At 43.7% G+C, this 15807-nt stretch overlaps 1 protein-coding gene across 2 annotated transcripts in view; it reads right to left on the bottom strand.

Moving 5' to 3' along the window:
* The window catches only part of DOCK1 (dedicator of cytokinesis 1), a 495561-nt gene that overhangs the window by 67316 nt on the left and 412438 nt on the right, over positions 1 to 15807 (bottom strand). For both annotated transcript variants that reach the window (XM_072740395.1, XM_072740396.1), the window contains exon 33: positions 8915 to 9063. In XM_072740395.1, the coding sequence (XP_072596496.1) occupies positions 8915 to 9063 (149 nt within the window). The remainder of the gene's footprint in view (positions 1 to 8914; positions 9064 to 15807) is intronic.

Genomic DNA, 15807 nt, shown 5'->3' with positions numbered 1-15807 from the left:
TGGGTCTCTCCTAGGACACTGCGTGGTGCTGATGTTGTAATGGCATCAATGTGCTGTGTGTACATGAATCACTGCAGAGTTAGTGCTAAACTGGAGCTGGGGAGGGTTTTGCATGTCAGCAGAGGCACGTTCCAGCAGGTTGCTGAGACACAGCACACACTCTTGGCCACGTAAGCCAAGCGGTGGACACACTCATCTGAGGGCTGGCAACAGGAACTGGGGTCACCTGGTCCACACTGGGCACTCAGGATGCTCCTACTGCAGAGGCCGCTGACTGTGGCCTCTGTGAGGCAGAAGGCAAGGGGTCTGGGGAGACCCAGGGAGGAGCCTCAAACAGGGACACACCGGCCTGACCTTGATCAGGACTTGCTGCCTGGAGCCACAATTTTATCACACTACAGATGAAGTGGAGGCTTAAACAGGACTCGAGAGGAGTATTGATTCTTGCTTGACATCAAGGACTCGGCCACAGCACAGAACCCGGACCTCAGCACATCGCACAGTTCTCTCCTTGATCTTCCCCACTGTCTCCTCCCCAAACAGACGCCCTCTATTTTAGTCTATTTGGCCTGAAAAATTCAGGGATTTTTAGGGGCATAGAAAAAAAGGCAGCTCTAGTGAAGAAGAAAAAAAAGAACTTATCTAATTGTTTTTACCTGAAGCCTCATGACAGCGACTCTCCTATAAAATAACCACCTTTTGATACTAACCCACTTGTACTCTATTCTTTACAGTCAAGAATTCTGCAGAAGGTGGGCCTTTTTGGAATCAAAAACAAGGCAGATCGGCTGCCATTAGTTCAAACACTGATGCTGTGAGCCAGTCCCATTTCCCAGAAGGTAACCATGATAGGAGCACCATGGAGCAACTCTTTGGTGACTGCTGATTTTTCGGAACCAATACTTGAGGTACAAAATAAGACTCAACTTAATTAAAACACACGACTGCATGCCACACATGTTGAATGAGCATACAATGAGGAAGGCACAGAGAATGCAGAAGAACATGCTTTATCCTAACGTGGGCAAACACACAGCCATTTGCAACCGTTCATCCCTAGTTAATCAGGCGTATTTGAACTTGGGAGTCTACTTTAGGGAAATGGCATGTTTTCTCTGCTTCTATGTAAACCTAGCTGTCACAAACAAGGGCACGAAGGAAACTCTAGCTCCTTAAGTATGCTGCTTATCAAATTTTGACTGATGAATTTAATGTTTCCTAAAATGAGCGGATGAATGATAAGTAGATCAGAAGAACACAGCTGATTCTAATTTTACTAACCTCTAAACTAAGTAATTTGCACAAACACCTGGCAACCCTATTCTGTTTATCGGCAAGGATTCAGTACCCCAGACCTGCAGCTAGCTTCATTCCAGGGTCTGCGTTAGTTTTCACAGAATATACTAGAATCAATTTGTTAGTGTTCTACGAACCATTATCATCCTCAGAACTAAGTGATCCTGTCCAAATAAACTGGAGAAAGTCCATTTGCTGATAGAGCAGAACTGGTTTTATAAAAACTATGCGGATTATCTGACTCGTAAATGCACGCTGTCTGGTAATTTGCAGCAGGGTTCTCTATGTTTAGGTTAAAATTAGCAAGGGTTTACTGTGTTGCTCAAAAGGTGGCAGAGGCTCACTCATGTGATAAGCAAAATCATTCTACTTCCTCTCTTTTCGGAATCACCAGCATCGCTACAAAAATATCCACAGGGTGTCTAACTTAAAGTGCTGAACAGAGCATCTCTAAGCATCCAACACCAGCAGCCCTCCAAGAACACGAAACAGAGTCCACATATAAATTTGGACTTTTTGGAAGGTTGCTGTAAAACCAAATGTGGTGGAGAGCAGGGGGCTATGCTCACAGCCCTGTGAACTGACAGCGTTGTTAATTCAATTAACTCTGAAAGGAATGACTGCTTTCGCCACTCGACGCCACAGTTAACCACGGGTTATTGGCTCCAATTTAAGGGATCATGGAGTGAAGGATCTCAGTAGTGGATAATCCAAAAGCCAATTCTATTTGGTTTGGAATGCATCATTTTTGTTGGGAGTTAGATTGACCATTTTGGCTATATTGTATTTATAAAGGTATGGACCCAGACCTGCACTTTGCAGGCACTGAGGAACACATTTATACAAGAGATCTGAACTTACATCAGAGCAAGGAAGGGAGCTGGACCAGCATGGAAAGGTTTGCACAAATAACTGACCCGATCGATAAAGTGCTTGGAGGTTATCAAGAACAGGATGACATCTGAAATCTAGGAACATGGTCTTCTATGGACGTTAGCAAAGGTGCTTCTCTGTCTTTTCTACAAATAAGCCTTAGTGAATACTCTGTCCAGTGGTGCTCTGCTTTCTCCTATTATTCAAGAAAATCTGCTCACTGGGGGTAGGATCATGATCTGAGAGCACTCCCTGGTTCATGAGAGACCTCCAAGGAATCAGATTCTCAATTTCTGAATTTCTAGAAGGAACTGGGCCAATCCATTAGGATTGCAAAACCATGTCCCTTCTCATTAGTGTCAAAACGATGGGTTGGGGGGAGATGTCACTGAACTATACCTACAGGGAAAACAGGACCAAGGAACAAAGGGCATGGCTCTGCAGGGAGCAGCCTGGCACTCCCAAACCCTCAGGGCTGGGGGCTCCCATGGTGACATCCTAAATGTCACTGAGTTCTCCCCAGCCTGCCACAACCTTTAATCCCTCTGCTCAGACACACTAATATTTTTATGTATATTGCATTCCTCTCGCTTAACTGCTCTGTAAACTTAATTACGCAGTTAATCTCCAGCACCCCGTATCTCACATTCTAAAATCCCCACATCTTCCAAGTCCAAAAGGAAGGCTGTTTGCTGACCTTGAAGCTTCTGCCTACAGCTCAGGAGCCCCACGGCTGGGCACCTGCCCACTGCCTGGCCGGCCGTCGACACCTCAAACACACATAGCTGCTCCTCATTTCCACACCACACACACCAAGAAGTGACTCTGGGGCTGTATTCAATGACACTGGACTCCAGGAATGCCCTCAGAGTGAGTCCTGTTTAATTTGGTTAAAAGAGATAACTGAAATGTGGGCATCTCTTTGCTGGAGGGATTTGAAGAATAGAATTCAATGCAATCAGAACTCTTAGAGTCAAGGGTGTTAGTTGCCATGGATCTTTCAGGCTCTTGGGTCTGGGACACCATGAAATAAAAGCCCAGTTCTTGTGCTGTGTGTTCCCTTTCAGGGTCCAGAACAATAAAGGCAAATACATAAATTCGAATAAATAAATTCAAATTCAATTTTGAAACTGAAAATAAAAATAAACAAACATAATCCCAAAGAATTAAACAGGATAAAATCACCACCAAACTTACATCCTTAGGACGGTACACAATGTATTAGCTCTCCCACCAAGTAGCAGAAGCCATCAACACCCACTTGGCTTATTCGATTATTTCCTTAGCCATGGGCAGTAGACAGAGATTATTCAAACAGGACCTCAAAAATGTCGAAGAAGTGAAGATTACTCATGTTCTAATAGTCTTACAATGAAATGGGAATTTCCGGAAGTTGTGGGGCATTTTACTGCCCCTCACAAGCATGACAGAAAACAACTCCATGATTGAAAATATTATTTTGCTGTGGAGACTTTTCCATTCTGTTGTTATTAATGGTATACAGCCCAAACGGTCATTTGCCGCAATTCTCAGCTGTTAGTTCTGTTTCTTTCCAAGGACATAACAAATGGAATTCTTTAAAAAGGTGCCAGGAGGGAACCTTTACTTTCTTTATGAAGCAAAATCCAGTGAGGCTGAGACTCAGAGCGTTACTGATGTGGGGGTGGAGGTGTCAGCGACACGGGGATGATGAAAGGGGCACCAAGACGCCGATGCCTCCAAACCTCTGCATGCCAGCTGAGCAGACCCTGAAATCGCCACCGGTAAGGAGCTCTTTGTGGAAAAAAAGTCATGGGACGCCTGGGTGGCTCAGTGGTTGAGTATCTGCCTTCAAGGCATGATCCTGGGGTCCTGGGATCAAGTCCCACATCGGGCATCCCTCTGCCTGTGTCTCTGCCTCTCTATCTCTCTGTGTCTTTCATGAATAAATAAATAAAATCTTAAAAAAAAAAAAAAAGTCAAGATATCCCTGAGTCTCCAGTTCAATGTAAACATGTTCCTCTGGGAATGGGTCCAGGGTGGGGATGGGTGACCCCGGGGGGACAGTGAACACACTCTTGGGATGACTTGAGGAGAAGACAGGTTGCAAGGGGAGAGACTAGAGAATGCGTCCTTCAGGGCTAGTGGACAAGAGAGAGTCAGTAGAAGGCGCAACAGAGGAGAAGAGATGCAGGATCCACATGATAGAAGATTCTTAGAAAGGGATGGAAGAACGAGGAGAACCAAAGAGCAGGTCTTTGCAGGGCTTCTTCATAACCTGTGAGGATATGCCCAGCAAAAATGGTATCAGGCTGACATAAGGCACTGCTTGGAGCCATGGAAGGGTGTCCCAGGCCAGCAGGAGGACAGAACATGTGAAACATAACTCCATGCCCCCAATCCCACAATGAGGTGAGCCCATTTAGTGAGGTGAGCCTGGACCCTGGAGAGGCAGGGCCAGTAGCACCACGGATGAGGACAAGGACATGCTCTTTTATTTATTTTTTAAAAGACCTTATTTATTTATTCATGTGAGAGAGAGAGAGAGAAGAGAAAAGAGAGGCAGAGACACAGGCAGAGGGAGAAGCAGGCTCCATGCAGGGAGCCCGACGTGGGACTCGATCCCAGGTCTCCAGGATCACGCCCTGGGCGGAAGGTGGCACTAAACTGCTGAGCTACCTGGGCTGCCTGGACATGCTCTTTTGGGTGAAGATTCATGTTTTTTCTTGCAAAAGTAGAGACCAGAAAAAAGTACACTTTGCGGAAATATATGTGTAAGAACATTCGAATTCAAGTCCCTCCACTATAGCTGAAGAACACAGGAGCTGCAACTCTGTGGAACTGTAGAAAAGCCAATCTGTAATACCTGCTTCTGAAATTCCAATAATGGTTTGATGCAGTTTAATCTTCAGCAAAATGGCAGGTTTTTCTTCTGAATCCAGAGGGTTCGCTCTCCACTCCAGCCTCAAGAGCATACTACTGCCCAGACATGACACATATTTCACAAACAGCACAGTAACAGCCCCACTCAGGAAGACACAGCACATTAAAAAAAAAAAAGAAAATAAGCTACATCATAGGTTCAAAATGTGAATGTTTTGGAAAAATGAAAAACCCTAATGTCTTCCCTTCACTTCATTAGGTTTGCACAGCTGCTATAAAAGTGAAGCCAATTTAAGCCCTTGTTGATGTGACTAATAAGGTTAGGTAATTGGATTGGTGGCGGATTAGTTAAACAGCAGCCAGCCAGCCCCAACCTGGAGGCTCTCTGGGATGAAGGCAGGGTTGTCTGTGCCCTGCTGTTCAGTGCACATGCATACTCGCTGCAACAGGACTAACACCACCAAGGACAGAGGGCATGCCCTGTGCTTCAGAAACAGCAGCCTGTAGAAGGTGAGAGATGACTTGAGACTAGGAAAGGGTTAGTAAAGATATGGCAAGTCAAGAGACAGATGCTGTTGTCCAGAAGAGCCCTGGACTAGGGCCCAAGAGAAGCAGCTAGATGCTAGGCAAGAGACAGAGGAAGGGTGGACAAGTCACTGCAACCCACCATGGAGGCCAGAAGAGCAAACAAAGACAAGGGCACTGTAAACCTGCACCTATCAAACCAAATGACAAGGAGCCTGGCAAAAATGGGGATGACAGGGAAGCAGCAGGTCTAGGAAGCACGACACTCTGTGTGACATTCCACCTGGGAGGCTGAGACAGACCAAGAGAAAAAATAAATTGAGATATCGCAAGAGAAAAGGAGATTGATCTTTCTCCGAGGTCACAAGAACAGATTAATAGAGCAGAGAGGGTTTTTTTTTGCCCCACAAGTTTTAGTTTTTCTGCTTTTATTTTAAAAACCTTTGGTGTGTCCTACCGCTTGTCTTTGAAGGTAAAAGCAGATGACAACACAGATGATCAAAGGATCAATGATTATTGACAAAAAAAAAAAAATCCAAGTAGCTGGCCATGCTTGGCCTGACCATGGGTTTTGTGGACCTAGTCTTTATGTTTATGCTTTTATTTACCTATATCCAAGCAAGATATGATTTAAGGACGTGAAATAGAATTAAATATGCTTTGACTAATTCTCGGTATTCCTCAAACAGTTCGGTTTTCTGGAAAGAGGTGTTCTGATATAAGACCGTTTCTGAACCTACCACGGGGTGGGGGGGGGCACTGTTAAGAATGAAGGTAGAAACACCATGACTCTCCGTTAACTTTGTGCCATTTATTGACAAACCAGAGACCCTGTGAATTGGTGAAAATGAAGCATTTCTACAGAAGACTGTGTAAGATGTTTTAAAGCTGCAGGAATCAGAACCACAAGAATGGAAGGAAGAAGAGGAACAATTCAGGACCAAATTCTCATTCACGCCCTTGTCCTAGTTCCAATTGCTCTACCTTATTTTGACCTGAACAAAGTCAGCTTCAAAGAATGACAAATGACACAGTGTTTTAAAGGGCTTTGATCTTAGTTTCCTGGGCTCATAACATTTATTCACATAAATGCATTTTTCTCCTTTACCTGATTCTTTTTATATGATTTATTTATTTGAGCGAGAGAGACCCAGGAAGCGCGTGCTGGGAAGAGAGGGGGGAGAGGGAGGAGGAGAGAGGCTCTCAAACAGACTCTCTGCTCAGTGTGGAGCCCAAAACAGGGCTCAATCTCATGACCCTGAGATCATGACCTGAGCCAAAATCAGGAGTCAGACACTTAACTGACTGAGCCATAAGGCACCACTACCTGATTCTTTAATAGCATTTTTTCGTAAGGTCCTTGTCTGGGGCCGGGTTCAAATAAAGTTCAAAAAGTCAGATGTATTTTCAGCCTAGGAAAAGGCATTTTAAATGACAATTCCTAGTTGTGGTGAGTTGGCAATGAGATCAGACCATAATTTAGTGCCCGTGGCAGTGAGATGGGTCAAATCTTACAACAAAGATATATTAAAAAAAAAAAAATGGTGATGTCAAAACTTACAAAAATATTTTGAATCGGCAATTCCATTTTTGAGAATGCGTACCAGGAAAACTTTCAAAAGAAACTCGAGCTATATGCATGCATGTGTTCACTGCGCATTTACTCATAGTAGTGAGAATGTGCAAACCACCTAAATGCTCAGCTAAAGGGATGGGTAGGAGAAGATTACCCATTTCAGTTTATGAAATGTTATGCCATCACAAAAATCATGGTTACTACGTTGTAATCAAGAAAGATGTCTGTGATAGACTGCCAAACAAAAAGAACCAAAAAAATTTGGACAATGTTTACAACATTACATTACATGTGTACAAAGGCTGATTGTAAACCAGGGTGAATAAAAACAGCTGTTCTTTTAAAACAATCTCTTTAATTTTATAAATAAAAGAAGTGTAAGGAAGCCCTCTTCCCCTGTGCAGAGAGAGAGAGAGAGAGAGAGAGAGAGGAAGGGAGAAGCAAAGGAAGGGAGGGAGGGTGGGCAGGTGGGTAGGTGGGCAGCCAGGCAGTCGGGATTCACAGGTTTATTTTGTTCACCTCTCACAACATCCCTTTGGAGTAGATTCCATTCTATACCACTATTACAGCTCTGAATCGAAGACTAAAGACGTTCACTCATTTGCTGGAGATCCAGGTCGTTCCAGGCTAAGTCGGGAGTCATGGTCTACTACCTGACTTCGTGTGCAGACTCAACTGGTACTCAACAGAGCGCAAGTTCTTTTGGCTTTGGATCTGTTTTTGGCTCCAGCAAGTAGCAAAATTGTTCTTCATGGCTACCACCTTCGTGCCATCATAATGAAGACTGACCAGTAGGAATCTATAAACTATTTAAAACCTACGAACTGAAAAGGATAAAGGTTGGGAAGGAAAATCTGCTCTTTGAATATTAGATCCCACTACGATCATGCTACCTGATACAGTTTTGGTTTCCTTCCAATAGAGGAATTTTTCTTAAAATTCTACAAAACTCTCTGTGAAAGAGATACTTAGTCACTTGAATTATTATAATATTTAAGCAAAGGTTGCTTTCAATGTGGTGGACCCACTACCATTTGGGTTCTCTCCATGCCTTCTGCAAAGCATCCTAGCCAACCCAGCGGCCCAATGAGGAGAAAGCCTTTGTATGTTTGTGCACATGAATGTGTTCCCCAAAGTCAATATGTAAACACCATACTTATTTTCATAGAATTCAGGGAAGGAGATTTTGTCAATCCTCCAACATAAATATTCAGATTTTGTCTTCCCTACTGATACAGTATATCCTGAGCATTTTATTTTATTTTATTATTTTTATTCATTTATTTATTTTTTTCTTTTCATATCCTGAGCATTTTACACAGACTCTCTTCAAGGAGTTCTTATGAGTCCCACTGAAAAAGACCAAGACGCATATGAAAGAGGAAGAGCAAAGACTTTTGACTTGAAAATAATACGTCGGCAAGAAGCAGTCAGTCTGAGAGGACATGGTCACATCTGGTTAAACATTCTGAGGGTACAGATCAAGGAAGGAGGGAAAGAGACTTTTATTCAGGGTTTAATGTGTATGTAAATCCAGATAAAAATAAGTAAGTAAAAGCCAATAATAATCGGTAATACTTCCTCCAAAAGATGAGGGCAAAGGATGATGGGCTTCTTCAAGAAGGGAAGCCCAGGGTTTTTCTCTTTAAAACTGTAGGGAATTATGCTTTTCATGTTTTTTGACACCCTTAACTCCAGAGCCATTTATAAGTCTTTTTCAAGGTTTTCAAGCTTGAGCGCCTTCTCCCCAAGCCACTTACCACACACCTACTTCGCCCTTACCATCTGGAAGCTTCGCGTGGAATGGAATTCACACTGCATCATGTCAAAGAAGATAGGGATGGTGGCTTTGCGCAGCTCTGTCTCAGGTATTAGCGTCATTTCTAATATCGGGCCGACCATTTCTGGAATGAACTTTATCTTGTGTTGACCTTAAATGTAGAAAGGCATTATTCAGAAAATTTTTATTTTTTAAGAGAAAGGATTCTAAAATGAGCTTCGATGGACCAAACAAAACAGCACAGATCAGTGTAATTTTGAATGCTCGGATATTGGGGACATGTATCCATTTCTCAACCACAGGCATTTTGAATGTGTCCAGCCTTTCATATAAAAAGTGGACTGTATTCTAAATGTTGTAAGGGAAGTTACTACAGTATCCATACGATGTAATACCTGTAGTCATGACTTATCTGTTATATAAGATAAATACCAATTCACAAATAGACAATTATATCACATGAATCAAGGACATGAGCGGGGCTCTGTAGCTGGGCTGGGAGACGGAATACCTGATACCTCATTTGTGACATTTTGTTATTAACACTAGCAATTTATCCAGAGTTAATCAATCTTACTCATATTTCTATACAATCAGAAAATAGAATGGATCCTCTAAAGAATTTAGTTTTTTTTTTTATCTTTATTACTCAGTGAATACAGATTTCTATAAAAAGAACCATAAAACAAACTTGGCTGTTACAAATGACCAGATTTAACGAGGTACGTAACCCTCATAATAAACTTAAATTAATAGATTTCTAAAATTTACATTAAGTGGACACACATGCAAAATGTAACCTTCACTAAGGAATCTGAATATAATGAAAATCTTACTTTCAATTTTTACTAAATACATAGTATTTTGAATACAGCTATAATAATGTGATTTTCATCACTTCCCCAAATGCTTAATGTCTCTGATAGGCATGTAACTGTGGCAAAGCATTCTCTTAAAAATGCTATTATATTCAGTCTCTCAGGTGACACTTTTCTTGTATTATGCCTAAAAAATGTCAGAGCCAATGTTTCAGAAAACAGATGATAGTGACACCAAGTCGTTCATCAACACAATTTGGGTGTCACAGAGTGCTCTGTCTGTCACTGACAGATTTTACTGTTCCAAGCTGGGAGGAGCATTTAAGGCAGGAGCAAGTAGCCGTAGATGCAAGGCTTGGAAAAATAGGTTATAAGAATGATGGTTTTCTAATCTTCGATTATTGACCTTCCATGAATACAGAAACCTGGCCAGGGGCCATCGCCTAGCTTTACCTATAGTGACATGCCTGGGGATTTAACCTCTGCAAACAAACGGTCCTCAAGGTAAGTAATGCCAGAGTGTTCTCTAGCAATCGTCTTTAGTTTCTTGTTTTTCCTTTTTTTTTTTTTTTTTTTTTTTTTTGCATTTGCATTATGGATTTCCCCTGGAGCATATCTTGCTCAAATTTAATGATGAACTCAGGTTTGGAATCAATGAGGATCAAGGTGACTCTTGCAGTGTAGACTTCAAGAAAAGAAGGATGCACTTTTTTTCCCTTTTTGAGACAAAGGAAGAACAAGCTAATTATCAGGTCACAATAAGAATACTTTACCTCCGGTCACCTTGCCAATCTCCTAGTTTACAACTCCCAAATTCTTTAAAACCCACCGAGAGTCTTTCTCCTAGTTATAAAACAAGGAGCTGTCTCGTCCCCTCCAAACACTGGGCTGTGCTCTCTTGCCTCCCCTGGGTGTTAGGATGATCTCTGCAGTCACGAGGGTCCAATGATCCAGGACATTAAACCCATTCTTACTCCAGGAAAATCTCCACATACACACAGGTAGACCAAGCAAAAATGTCCTTCATCCAGTCAAACTGAGGAGGCCTTACATATGTGGCTTTTAATGAAAGCACATAATTTGTCCAGTCCTCAAAATCATCCACAGAGGGACACCCTGGATGAAAACTATTCCAGACAAAACCTGGCCGATAAAGATCTTGCTGTGAGCACGCTGGCTCTGGCGGGACTGTCTGCGCCAGGCTGGCCGACATGCCGTGTGTCACAAACAAAATGCAAGTGGAGGCGACGCAGGCCAAGGTGAGAGCAGGTGCTCTGGCGGCTGGTTCACGGAGCGCGCTTTGATAAATAACTGAAGAGCTTGGGAAATAAGCACATCCCCCCCCCCCCCCCGCCTCCTTTTTTTTTTTTTTTTTTTTTTTTTTTTTGGAGAGAGTGAGCTTTTGATTTCTCCTTTTGGACTCAAAATGTGACAGGTTTGGGAGGGGGGAAACATGCTGCTATGTCCCATGGGGCAATGCCGTGCTTGCACTTGCATTAAATCGAGCAGAACAGACCTCGTGGAGGGGAGATCCAGAGAAGCTCATCTCACCATACCACACATATTATTGGAAAGACTCAGGGAAGAAAGAGTCTCGTGGAACATTCGGCTTGTTAAAATAAAAAACAAATGGAGATCAGCGTTGAAAATTCTCTGAGCAGACAAAACCAGTTTAGTCCTACAAGCGAGGCTTAATTTAGCTTCTTTTGCAAGGCTAACTTGACCTGGGTCACTCCTTGCTTATGCCTCTGGAAATCGTTAGCAAAAAACAAAAACAGAAACATTTTCCAAACCACTAACCAATTCCCTCTCATTGAAGAGAATTCTAAAATTACAAGCACTCACTAATGTTATAAGTCATAAGCAGCCACCGCTTTCTCACGATATAAGCTGCTTCATAATGATAATACCCGTAAACCTCCTTCCACGTATTGGTTTGAGTGCTCTAGGCCTGCAAATTGTCTTCTTGGTATGTGCACAATTACTACTCCAGTGATTCATTGGTTTTTACCTCTGTTATTTGTGACCTTTTGACAGGCTCAAGGTCTGATCGAGTGATAGGTGACTAATTGTGAGATGACAAATATACCTGAGTTCCATTCTTATTTTGTTCGCAGAGCTGGCTAGATCAACCTGCCAATATGTTCCCACCAACCTGAGCCCATTAAAAAAAAAAAAAAAAAAAAAAAAAAAAGCCGAGTAGAAATAGGTTGTGTACATTTTAGGGCACTGAGATGTGCTGTCATAAACTTCTAGAGTGGTGGCCTTGGCAATGGCACTCGTGGCAGGCTCCAACACCTGAGATTCACAGCAGGAAAGAGCCAGGCTGCCTGAGGTGACCCCGTTGAGCCATTCTTAGCTGTTTCAAGGGGCTGCTTGGGGCAGATACTTTTATTATAGGTTTTTAATTTTCAAAAATAACTTAATTATTTTACAAACAAGGAACCCAAGCATGCTGGTTGGTGGTTATTTCTTGCTGTAAACAGATTCATACCTTGAACTGACCAAGGTCATGGCTTACATTTGACCTCTTGGCCGTGGCTCGGGCCAGTCGATATTCCTGGCTGAAACGCTGCAGAACACAGATCTTCTGCATTAATCACCGTATTCAAATCAGCAACTGCCAGGATGCAATGGGACATTTGCTCTCCTAACTGCATCCTTGACGTTGCAAATCAAAGATCTCCCGCTTGACTCAGCCTATTTGGAGCATAATGACAGATAATGTCGAGGGAACCAACGGCTCCAAAACAGCTTTAAAGATCTGATTTACACCTAAGAGTTCATCCTCAGAAGGTGGAGCCTTCCCAGGGCCTGGAGGTGGCATCACGAAGCAGCTCACATTACCCCAGGCCCATTGTACCCTCCTTTGCAGCAATCGTAGAAATGGGGCCAGTTTCTCAAGATGTCAGCCTCAGAGACTAAAGCAGTGGCCAGGAACATAATTTTTATAGAAAGGAAGAAAAGCCAAAAAGGCAGGAGAGCCCATCAGCCAGGCCAGTCCTGGCTAGAGCTGACTTTTGCAGCCTCCTTCCATGGCAGACAGTGACCTCACAGAGGAGGGGAGGGTCCTGGGGAGCGCTGAGGGGCCAGAGTGGGCCGACGTGGGGCAGCAACTGTTTATCAAGCAAGGAAAAACCATTTTATGCATTTATTTATTTTAAAACCACTTTGATATGCTAATCATCAGTCTGAATATCTGCCAAGATGGATGCCTCTACTTACCGTAAATGATGTACAAATTATTAAGGCATTTCAGAACGAAGTACTGTCATTTGAAATCACACCTAAAATTCTCCTTTGGGGGGAGACACACAATTCCCACTTTGTCCTTGAGAGGTGAAACTGAACAACTTACAAGAAGGTGCTGCCATTCTCTTAGGAAGGGCCCGTGTGTGGGAGACTGCCTGGAGGGGCTCTCGAGCAGAGGGGTGGCAGGCGGACCCCCCAGCACTGGCCCGGAGGGTGCTGGGACCTAGAAGAGCCCTAGAGTTGCCCTCATACAGCAGAGAGCAGTCCCTCCACACCATTCTCTGACCATCCCTCTCTGCCTTGTTTGTACTCCTGGATGGGGCTGTATTTGGTCCTCTCCTGGCGTGAAGCCTGCAGTGTCTGGCCTACTAGGGCAAATGACAAATGCATCTGTCAGACCATGATCAATTAAAATGAATCATGAATGGCCCTCCTCCCTGTTCTAGAAGCCTTGGCATTTCATTACTGAGATCATCATACATATATAAAGAATTATGGAGCGTCAGGATTGGAAGGCTCTTGAAAACTTGAGTCCAACCTCTTTATCTTACAGCCTGGAAAACTGATAGAATCCCAGAAAGACGGGGTCATGCGGGAGGCCACGCAGCCAGGCAGAGGCAAGGGAGGAAGAAAACTCTAGTAGGATTCAAATCTCTTCACTTGGAGCCAGGGCTCCTCCTCCCTCCCCTGGGGCAGCAGGAAGACCAGGCACAGGGCAGCCCCCGGAAGGCTCGGTGCTGGAGATGCAGGAAGCCCATTGACAGCCTGGAGCCATAACTCAGATTCTGGGCATCTAAGCTGCTGTGGGTAAGTCGCTTGCAATGACCCTTAAGGATCACTGGATCCCTTGACGATGCTAAAGTGCCTGAGACCAGAACAGCATTCCAGACGCAGCTCCTACGTCCATGGAGAGCATAAAAGCAGACAGAGCCATTCCAACCAACTCTTCATCATCACCTGGAAGCTTCTATGCTGGATTTTTACTCCTGAAACCAGCTCGTGCCTCACGTTAAACCACACTTCTTAATTTCTATGTTATTAGTATTATCCATAGAATATCTTACAGTATTTTTTCCCTGAGCTTTTCGCATTTATTTTTCGTGTAATAGGTACTCAAAAAAGATTCCATCCTTCATATAAACAGATGGACAAAGGCTATTCGGAAATTCTAACTCTCCCTAAAGGTGTGCCAGAGCCCCTCCTTTACACAGGTTTGCTGACATCCAGGAACTCAAGAAGGATTAGGCATCAATCCCGCTGTGAGAAAATCTGCTCGGGCTGAATACAAACTGCCATGAACTTGCTGACCGCAGAGCCGGACTGCAGGTGTGGTCCCCCCAAACCCCACCCCTGGCTGCTGGAAGGGTCCTCGGGAGGGTGATGCAGTCCAGTTCCCCACCACGGAAAACCATGTTCAGTTTTCATCACCCTGTTTCATTCTTCCCAAGGAATATAGATGCACCAGGGCATCTTTCTAGCCAAGGTCTCTGGTCACTACACAGAGAGCAGGAATCTATTCAAGAACTGAGCATGGTGGGATGCAGCTAACGTGCTCCGGCCCTCGGGGAACACATTTAACCTGCGTGCTGTGCAGTAAGCAGAGAGAAGTAGACAGGTATCTACCTCCTTGGAGAGGGGAACAGAGTCACTGGGGAGAGGCGGGGGGGGGGGGGGGAGCAGAGGCCCTCTGTGGCCGCTATAGGCTTCAGGTACCAATCTAAGCAAAAGAAGCCGGGCCCAGGTGGCTCAGGCAGGAAATATCACTGAAGTCTTGCACAGAACCCTCCATGACGCTCAAGAAAGGTGCCTGGACGCCTCTGCACAAAGCAAGCTGACAGTGAACAGGCGACAGGAAGAGCTTAATCTCCACTGGGAGAGACGCAGGGTCATAGAGGACCCACTCAGGATGGTGACAGGATGCCCCGTGATCAGTTCCTTATTCCTTTAAGGAGTTTACCTAACAGAATTACATGGCATAAGGACTAACCTTTCATAGAGAATTCCATGTTATTTTAATTAATAAAATTTTATTGGGGTGCCTGGGTGTCTCAGTTGGTTAAGTGTCTGCCTTCAGCTCAGGTCATGATCCTGGGGTCCTGGGATCGAGCCTCTTCCTCTGACCCTTCCATGTTCTCACTCTCTCATAAATAAAAACTCTTAAGTTTTTATTATTCTTTTTTCTTTTTATTGCTTATCATGGTAAGAACACTTAAGATGAGATCTACCCTCTTAACCACATTTTTAAATGTGGGACACAGTATTGTTAATGTCACCTGCATTATGCTGTACAGCAGATCTCTAGGACTCATTCATCTTGCCTAGCTGGAAGTTTGTACCCTTTGACCAATACCTCCCCATTTCCTCCTCCCCCTTCCCCTCTGCCCTTGGCAACCACCATTCCATTCTAGGGTTCTCTGTGTTTGACTCTTTAGAAACCTCATGTAAGTGGAATCATGCAGTATTTCTCCTCCTGTGACGGGCTTATTTTATAAACTTAGCATAATGTTCTCCATGTTTTTTGCATTTGGCAAGATACTCTTTTTTTTAAATAAAGCTGAATAATCTTCCACTGAATATACATATACCACATTTTCTTTATCCATCCATCCACCGATCCATCCATGGGCATTTATGTTGCTTCCATATCATGGCTATTGTGATTGTGAATAATGCTGCAATGAACATGGGAGTGCAGATACCTCATCAAGACTCTGATTTCAATTCATCCGGAGATATACCCAGAAGGGAGATGGCTGGATCATATGGTAATTCTATTTTTAATTTTTTGAGAAACCTCCATGCTGTTTTCCACATGCTTCACCTTA

The sequence above is a fragment of the Vulpes vulpes genome, chromosome 15, assembly GCF_048418805.1.
Source record: "Vulpes vulpes isolate BD-2025 chromosome 15, VulVul3, whole genome shotgun sequence".
In the NCBI taxonomy this organism is placed as follows: domain Eukaryota; kingdom Metazoa; phylum Chordata; class Mammalia; order Carnivora; family Canidae; genus Vulpes; species Vulpes vulpes.
The sequence above is the reverse complement of the archived record's forward strand: the minus strand, read 5'-3'. Positions and strand labels throughout refer to the sequence as shown.